The following is a 10,040-nucleotide window of genomic DNA, read 5'->3' on the forward strand; positions in this document are numbered from 1 at the left end:
AAGCACTCCAAAGTCAATATGACATGGTTTTGATGTGGATTGCCCTTCGTAGCAAAACCCTTCATCATAAGATAAATGACCAATTCGGCATCAAACTGTACATCAAGGTAAAAATTTACGTTAGATATGCATAAGAAACAGTTGTCAATTTATCTGTTTGATATTCATCAATGATTAATATAAAACGACGATTTTGTTCAGGCCTTGGGAATAGCTGTATTGATTTCGACAGGAGGAACATGACCATGAATATCGTTATATAAGGAAGAACCATGCCTTGTTCTGTTTACATAAGATAAAAAGAAGCGCTTTCGGAAAAAGAGGACATCACGTGATATCACATAAGTGACGATGGCTACATTGTTTTAGACAAAGGAAATCTAGCTTTACACACCAGGTTGAACTAGGGTTTGTATTTTCATACACATTTTAACTTTAACAAGAAATGCAGTATAAAAATGTTAACTCGTGCTTTATTATATCCCGAGACAGGATTAATTGTTTAAACTCAATACTTACAAAGCATTGTGAATGTAGGTCAGTGACGTGGCTAAAAAAAACGTGGTTTCAGTGAGCCGATAGATGGAATGGGGTTTCTAGAAACCGTTTTTCAAAGTAAATATCAAACGAAGCTTTACATCAGCCAAAATTACGGCGTAATTATTTTGGGGGAAGGGTTGTGGAAAGGAAATCTTTTAAGGGAACTTTTTGTATATATATATATATATATATACGTGCAAAATGTTCAAACCATGTTTTTTCATAAAAATGTTTCTGATTGAAATTCCTCTGAATATTAAAAAAGAGATTACAAAATATCAGTTTAAGATCACTCACATGAGCTATTTTTATTTTTATCAGGTTTTAAAATATTTCTCTACTTTTCAGTCGGTTGTAGAGAGGACATTAATGAAAAAACACTTAATAAATATTATCTGACTTTTAGCCTATCCATCTACGAGACCAAACTGCGTTTTGATATATAAAATAACATAAATATTATTTAATTTGCCCACTTCAGTTATTCTATCTTAATCCATGCATTATACCGAGCACGAGTAATCTGGGTCATCATAACACCCATTGCTCTTTAAAGTGCATAAACTATGCACTATTCAAACTACTGTTCAGATAAGCCATTTTTCTATTAAAGAATCATAACTAATACCAAATGTAAAAGAGGGAAATTAACGTATCCGACCTATTTTAGGACCTATTCTTTCTTACCATGAATATCTATGAATCAAATACTCTGATATTAATTCGAAGCAATGTTGAAAAAAATATTGTTAACTAAGCTGTAAATAATTAATGAAGATTGCATTAAGGTTTATGGGAACAAACAATTTTTTTTCAAAAAAAAATAGTTAGTAGAAAGAATATCATTGAATGCTTCGGTGGAAAGCTTTAATCATAAGGAATACCAAAAACTATTGGAAATAAATTTGACATCAAATACATTTTTTTTAGAATTAATTTTTTTATTAAAACCAGTGACGCAACTCTTCACGAAAATGAAAAGGTCATTTATAACGACACATTCCTCTCTTACATATTGAAAATTATGTCCAAGTATAAAGAGTATTACGTCCATACACATCTGTTATGCATCCAGTTTCTGTGAATTTGTGCTATTATGGATCGGATACCTAAGACTCAAAGTTAGAAAATTAGAAAATAGGTTTTCTCTAAAGACAACTTACCAGGGGATTTTTTTAATAGAATAATTACTCCAAACAAGAACATTTTAATGCATTCTACCATTTAAAATAGTGCTCTGAAAATGTTGTTTATCAAATTTAAACATCTTGAATTTGAAAGGAATCTTCGTTAACACATTCATCATAAAATGATTCAATATTTGAAATATGTCTCACACGCATGCACCTAAAATATGAATACCAGCTCCCTAGCCCCCAATTTCCTGACCATCTACATTATGTATGAATAACAACTTCCTATCTCCCAACCCACCCCACACATATCTCATTAATACCTTGATTGATATTGGGGGCAAGTTTACCCCGATTAGTTTTAACTTAAAACGCAGAAATCTTAATTGGACCTGCATATTTACACATTTTTTATCTACGCATAATTGTTTTTTAAAAATCTCTAAATCATTGATATTATTTGATTGCTATATGTACAAAAATCATTCAAAATCATTTCAATGCTGATCTACATTAAATTCATTGTGATATCACGTTGTTAAATTTTTGTTAGCTATATACACTAGTAGACACTGCACATGGTGATACACATGTATACCATATTATAAGACACCCCATGTTAAAACAAAGCATATCTAAAGTACTAAGCCTGTTAAGCAGTCAAAATCCTTCTTAAAACCTACTTATATCACAACTAAAACAACGTAAAAGTTTAACTTGTTTGGTAAAAGACAAAGATGGTCATATATGTGTTCAAAATCAGCATCTCAATATATTAATATTCATCTGTTAATATTTTGATAATACAAATGTGCATAATTAAGTATATAAGTTTAGTTTCTGTATTGTTTCATGAAAAGAAAAAATATTACTCCAATCAAAAGAACTAATCTAACGTAAACAAAAATATCTATATGTAGATGAACTACCTTCAAGGTACCATTATGATTAAATCAATGATATGCATACATGATTTTCAGAGTTATAACTGGACCATACAGAGAGGACTTGACCATGAACACTCGACACAGCGCCCAGGATGTGGTGCGTTGTGATGTGTGTGATACTCCTTTCCCTCCACTTTACTGTGACTTCTGTCAGACCAATCTCTGCAAAGCTTGTGTTGGGGAACACATGCTGGATTTATCCAAAACACATCAGGTGGTACCGTTCCAAGACCGAGGATCTACTCTAAATTATCCCATTTGCCCAAAACATTCCCCCAAGCAATGTGAACTTACCTGTGAACAGTGTGACATTCCTATTTGTACCCACTGTGTTTCCTCTGAAAGTCACAAAAATCATAAATTAGTAGACGTTTTTACCAACTATGAAAAGAAAAAAGAGGATTTACAAAATGATTTGCATAAATGTCAGAAATACCTGTCTCCTAAATATCAAGAAATTGCAAAACACATCGCATTTCATAAGGCTGATCTGAGAAAAAACTCCGAGAAATTGACAACAGACATCAACAAACATGGAGAGGTTTTGCATAGAGAAGTAGACACCATTATACAGAAACTGAAATCCGATCTTGATGAAATGGACTCCAAAATCCTGGCTGTTTTAAATAAACAAGAAGATCAAATCACACACACCATTTCTAAAATCACACAGAGCATTGCTGATCTAAAGAAGTTACTGGACTCCAATGATATCAGCCTTGTCTCTGCCTACAAATCGAAGATTGATGAATTTATAAAATTGCCACCTAAACTCGCAGTTTCTCTACCAAACTTCACCCCTCAAAAAATTAACCCAGAACAACATTACCAGGAGTTTGGCTCCCTGTCAGCATTCTCCATTACAACAGAGGAACATGGCTACACCATGGAAACCTCAGAAGCTGGATCCTCTCCTCTCAAACCACTGCTTGATGAGCCACGGATCATCTTCATTATAGTGACAAAATATACATACTTAAACAGTGTTACTTGTCACAGTGATGAAGAAATCTGGACGTGTGGTGATTTTGATATGATCATGGGTTTCTACAACCTCCAGGGAGAACTAGTGAAGTCAGTCCAAACGAAATCAGGTATGGATCCACGGGACATAGCAGTGACAAGGAGTGGGGATCTAGTTTATACTGATTACAATGACAGAACTGTGAACATAGTGAAGAATACACAGATACAAATATTAATTAAACAACGGGGGTGGAAACCACGCAATGTCTGCATTTCCTCCTCCGGTGACCTTCTGGTTGTCATTGACAATGATGATGGTAAGCAAACAAAAGTTGTGCGCTACTCTGACTCCACAGAGAAACAAAGTATTCAGTTTAATGAGAAAGGACAGCCTTTATATTCATCTGGTGACATTAAATATATCAGTGAGAACAGGAACCTAGATATCTGTGTTGCTGACTCTAAGGCCCGTGCAGTTGTGGTGGTCAATCAGGCCGGAAAACTCCGATTTACCTACACTGGTCATCCCTCTACTACCAAGGGATCATTAAGTCCACGTGGCATCACAACAGACAGCCAGGGTCGGATTCTTACAGCAGACAATAACAACGATTGTATCCACATCCTGGATCAGGACGGACAGTTCCTCCGCTACATTGACAATTGTCAGTTAGACTGGCCATGGGGTTTGTGTGTTGACACCAGAGACAACCTCTTTGTAGCTGAGAGCAGCACAGGTAGAGTGAAGAAAATACAATATTGCATGTAAACAAACAGTGTACATATAAATAAGTGCATTGTGTATACACTTGAGTTAATGCAAAACAGTATGCATTATAACATTTATTATAATTCATTCGGTACATGTAATAGAAAGAAAATGTGTTTATTCTCTTGTAATAGGTAAGAGGGTGTATAATATTGGTCAACAAATCATGTGTTTAGATATTTCTATATTACAGTCTATCTGAATTCAATGTTTACAAACCCTGTCATATCAACTGATGTGGTGTGTGACCGTTTATATATTGAAAGCATGTATTTACAGACTATGTACACAAACTATGGATATTAATAGATTATAATTTGCAAACTGTTTACATTATCAACATGTATCGGAATCAAATTAAACATTTCCTGTCTCATTGTAATTTTAGTTTTTGACTATACTTCATTTTTTTTTATGAAAATGATATAATATTTAATAAATCTTTTTCTATGGAATTTTTATTTCATCTTATTTAATTTATAGAAACATCAAACTTGTGCATTGAAAACATTATTTTCTTGAGGATTTTTTTAAAATTTGAGAGTGCACGACCAATTTGACTGACAATAAAATGTGAAAATAATTGTTCATACTCTTGATTTCTTAAATTCTGATATTAAAAGAAGAAAACTGTTTGACTGACATAGGTTTACGAATAATGTCATTTTAGGTCACCTGAAACACTAAAGTGACCTATTGCAATAGACCTCAGTCCGTTGTTGCGCAACACCTGTCGTCTGATTACAATTTTACATGGTTTTTTTTAAATTACAAAGCCAACTGTTGCCACTTTCAATTTGAAGCATTTCTAGGTTAATGTGAATCTAAATTTTTATATTACAAGGGCCCAATATGCCATAAAAAAGACCAAATTTAAAAATCTTCTCTACCTCTACAAATGTGAGGGAAAAAATATAAAGATGTGGTCATGATATTCCTGAAGCCCTATATTTAAATCATAAAAGTCATGACCCCTGGGCAAGAGTCTAGGCCCTAGGATGGGGCCAATTTGACCATGGTGTGAACATTTATTATATCACTGATGTGTGATGTCTATAACTGACTATATTTATAAAAATAAAAGTAAAAGTAATGCTATAATATCCATTAAGCCCTCTACCTAAATTGGGAAATTCATGGCCCCATAGTAACTTTTCTCTACTGATGTAAATTTGACAAGCTTGATCTGTCCCTCATAATTTTGGCAGGAACTGTATGACTGGTACAAGTACAAGACGTAGAACGTGGCAATTCATTTCAAAGCGTTGATTTAGATTGGAAATAAATGAAACGTAAACTTGTGAAATTAGTAAAATTTAACGGCTTCTAGTAAATCCGTACAGTGCAATATTTTAGAACAGGTAGATAATAGATATGGTGAGATAAGTAGACCCCGTATAGCATGAATCTCCCAATCTCTTCTTAATTTTTAGTGGATAATAAAAGAATGAAATGCTTTTGATGATATTTTATGTGGGGTATTATATAGTAACACCATTACAAAATTCAGACATATCAAGCGTTAGAAGGTTGTGTATTTTATTGTTGTTAAATCACGAAGCATGCCGTTGTTTATATTTACAAATTTCGTTTGAATTTGAAATATGGCCTCTGATTTTTATGATGTCAAATATATGTTTAGCATTATTTGATGAATTGGACACATTGGGCTATCAACTTCAATCATATAGTTTGTATAGCTTAAGAAAACGCTGTTTATAAAGGCGAATGAGCTACAGCTAGTAAGCATTTGCTGGAGGACGAAACTCTATAGAACGCCAAATTCACACCGCAAAAAAGTATTGACTATATACAATTGTTCTGTTTTGGCTGAAACATTTTTTTTATTTATAATACGTCACCGATAAACATAAATGTTGTGTTGAAGACAATAGCGAGTTTTATCACGTAAGAGTTTTTCAATAAATTTTGCTTCATATAAATAGGTCTGCTAACAATGACGCATAATTGGTACCCATGGGAATTCCAACAGACTGTTGACCTTCATTCCAAAAAAAAAAATCATAAATTTTGTCTATCAAAAAGTCAAGCATTATTCAACTTCAGAGTACTTATGTGCATATTCCAGATGGTTTTTAACATAATCCATTTGCAAATGACAGATGACATGGTAAGTACATTAACATGATCCATTTTTATTGAAAAAGGAGCTTTTAATGATGTCAAAGTGCCTGGAATTTATTTCATCTTGGGGATGACTATATTAAGTGTAGAAAATCGTACGTTTTTGATGCTATAGCTATTTTTAAAAAATTCAATTTTTAAAAACTTGGGTCGTCTGTATTTGGTTTTGAATAGTGTGGAGCTTAAATCAATGACCTGTCTATAAGCAGGCAAGTCGTCAGTGATGTCCAAGGTTACATTCTAATTGGTGTTTTTCATACTTATTGTTAGACAATTATTAGTCACCTAAATGTGTACGGATTTTTCCGTTTCCCCGATTACGACAAAGAGCACACAGCGGGTGTGGCCGGTCAGAAGAGGATGATCACCCTTCCATGACGCCTGATTCTGCTTCTTATTTATAACATCTTTTTATCAGTAATATTAAAACACTGATTCAAAAACATTCATAACGCATTTACCTTTTTTTTTTTACTAACTATTGAAAATCATCTCCATGATATTAGTAATAAAAGTATTAAATGCAACAATCCAATATAAATGTGTGGTATAGTCAGTTTTGCGGCATTGTTTCTAGGTCTGGCAATAGTCTGTCCCAATATATTTATGCAGCACATTTGGAAGATTTCGAATAAAATGTACACATGAAAGGGCAATTGAAATTGATGAAAGGGAAACTATCCAAGATAGTTGTATTCACACATTACCATTTTTCACTCGGGAAAACTCACAGGAAAGAAAACTGATTTCTTATGGAAAGTAATAAAGAAAACATTTAACCTTGACAGCTTTTCTCCATTTAGAAGTCACTCGGATTGCTTTGCAAAATATTTCAACTTCATCACCCGAGTCTGTTGCAACACAAAATTCTCGTAAGTATCACATTGAAACCTTATAAACTAAAGTCAAGCGTTTCAAAGGAGAAATTTTGGAAATATTTCCATCGTTTGAACTGTAAGGTATTTTAAAAAATCGAGGAGTAAAGCAAATTGTGAATCGAGGATATCTTAGGACAGAGTAAAGTTGATTTACCATTAGCTTGGCAGGTAAAATGATCGATTCATACGTCAGAAGACCCAAATTCGGACTCCTACAGAAACAGTGTCTATGTCTGTTACATAGTTTGTGTACCGTCATCACTTTAAGCTTACCGACAATCCTGTTAAGTTGTATGTCTCCAATATCTTAGCAAGTCGCATTACATGACGTTTTAATGGTAAATAGAAGTAGCAATGTAATATATACACATATTTGCAAACATATCAGATTTTGTGTGAAGATTAACAAGATTTTGTTGTTGTTGTTTTTGTTTTTAATTTTGATATCATTATTCAGTTAGTTTAATCTAAAAATACTTAAAACTTTAACAGTTTTGGTTAACAAATGATTCTGTTGTATTGTGTGCGTGATGTTTAGACTCGTCTATCAAGTGTTTTATCTTATTTAAACAAATGTGTCCTCGCTGCAATGTCAAATAATTCATACCATAGAGTTCAAAGATAAGGGCAGTGCAAGATAAAACGATGGAACGAATCTTAAGTTTCCGAATAACAAGAGCTATAGGTCGGATTTTGTTGATTTTTATGGGGTCTTTTTTTGCTATCTTGTAAATTAAAAATTCATACTAATTTTCGACAAGTGCTGTCTACATAAGTATTTAAAAATTCAACTCTCTCGTCATTTTTTTTTTCAATTTGTATTTAAAAATGGAGTGATTATTACTTTAATTAACAAATTCTGTTTAATTGAATAATAAAACTGGGTTGTTTATAGTTGTTAAAAATTGGTCGTTGATTAAAAATGGATTAGAACCATGCCATATCAAAAGTTTATCTGCTCTGGGATGGTGGGGATTTGTTAACGTACATACATCGTGCATTCACGTAAAATGTCAATTTCAATAACAATCTGCTTTTTTTATTTTCTTAAAAATAAAAAAAAAACAGATTTCTTTGTAAACATTGATGATCCGAAGAAATTACTGGTCACCATTGATGACAGCCTTTCTTTGCCTATTAATATAGGAATGCTGAATTCAGAAGATTTCCCATTACACAATTTCCTAACCAAATCGTTTCCTTCTAAAGATTAACAAAGAACAGCCTAATGAACAGTTATTTTTCTGTTACAAATCTATCATAACAGAAGAACATTTGTACACTATGGCCACTCAAGGTGCCGAGTACTATTACCTAGACATATCGCTTATATATGAACCACGGGTCATCAGTGAAAGCGAGACTGATCAAGTAACATCACGCAGTGTGTCCTGTCTAAATGATGAAGAAACATGAACGTGTAGCGACACCAGCATAAGGCTCTATATCCTGAAGGGTCAACTTTTGAAGGCAATCAAAACCAAGTCAGAGGGACTGCCAATGCATTTAAGAGTAACAGAGATTACGATGATAGAACTGTGAATAAGATAAAGAACTCGCAGATACATACAGTGATCAGACTTGGGGGATGGATACCTTGCGGTGTCTGCAGTACCTCCTCTGGCGACCTTCATGGTTTTATGAACAGTAACGGTAAATACTCAAAAGTTGTGCGTTATACTGGCTCAGTAGAGAAACAAAGTATACAATACAGCGACAGCAAAAAGCCCCTCTTTTCACCTCATGGTTGCAATAGATATATAAATGAAAACAAGAATCTAGATATATGTGTGTCAGGCTATGGTGCCTGCGCCGTGGTGGTGGTCAATCAGGCCGGGAAACACCGGTTTACCTACACTGGTCCTCCCTATACTACCAAGGGATCATTCTATCCACGCCGCATCACAACAGACAGCCAGGGTCGGATCCTGACAGCAGACTGTAACAACCAGAGTATCCACATCCTGGATCAGGACGGGCAGTTCCTCCACTACATTGACAACTGTTTTTGGACCATCCACAAGGTTTTTATGTGGACACCAGAGACAATCTCTTTTTGACTGAATGGAGGACAGGAAAGCTAAAAAAGATTCAATATTTAATATAAACAAATTCTGTGTAAATGCACGAATGAACTGTGAATCCATTCAAGTGTGTTTAACATTAAAAGAAACTACCAGAAAGGTACGCACTTTATGTATGATTTAAAAGATTGTTTAACTCTATAGCAAATTCAAAATTCATTGTTTTTTATTAATCTTTACGAAAACGCAAACATTTTTGTATATGCGTGTTTATACGCTAACTCTCCAACGTCTACGTCAGTCATGCAATTTATTTTACATACTGTTCATAATCATTATAGTTTTCTGTATTAACAAAATAATATCAATTTAATCACCTTCGTAAACTACATGTAACATGGATATCTTATAGTTTACAAGTCCTATTCCTAAATCTAGACTATTAATTTTTCCATTTTCCATTTAATTTCCTGATTAAGAAACTGTAATATTGAAATACTTAGAGTTATCAAAAGTTTTAAATAGCTTTTTTCTGCCAATATCATATGATAAATTTGTTGTTTTTGAGATATTTTAAGGAAAATGCATACATTTTGATTTGATGGTATTTATATGTAGTCTCCATTTTCTGCAAAAGT

At 33.5% G+C, this 10,040-nt stretch overlaps 1 protein-coding gene across 1 annotated transcript; it reads left to right on the forward strand.

Annotated features, from left to right (window-relative positions):
- The first annotated feature begins 2,687 nt into the window (after positions 1 to 2,687).
- On the forward strand, positions 2,688 to 9,438 carry LOC109619146 (tripartite motif-containing protein 3-like). The gene is made up of 2 exons (XM_066072536.1): positions 2,688 to 4,323; positions 9,176 to 9,438. The coding sequence occupies exons 1-2, from the start codon at positions 2,688 to 2,690 to the stop codon at positions 9,436 to 9,438; spliced, it is 1,899 nt and encodes a 632-aa protein (XP_065928608.1).
- The last annotated feature ends 602 nt before the right edge of the window (positions 9,439 to 10,040 follow it).

Source organism: Magallana gigas, chromosome 9 (assembly GCF_963853765.1).
Source record: "Magallana gigas chromosome 9, xbMagGiga1.1, whole genome shotgun sequence".
Lineage (NCBI taxonomy): Eukaryota > Metazoa > Mollusca > Bivalvia > Ostreida > Ostreidae > Magallana > Magallana gigas.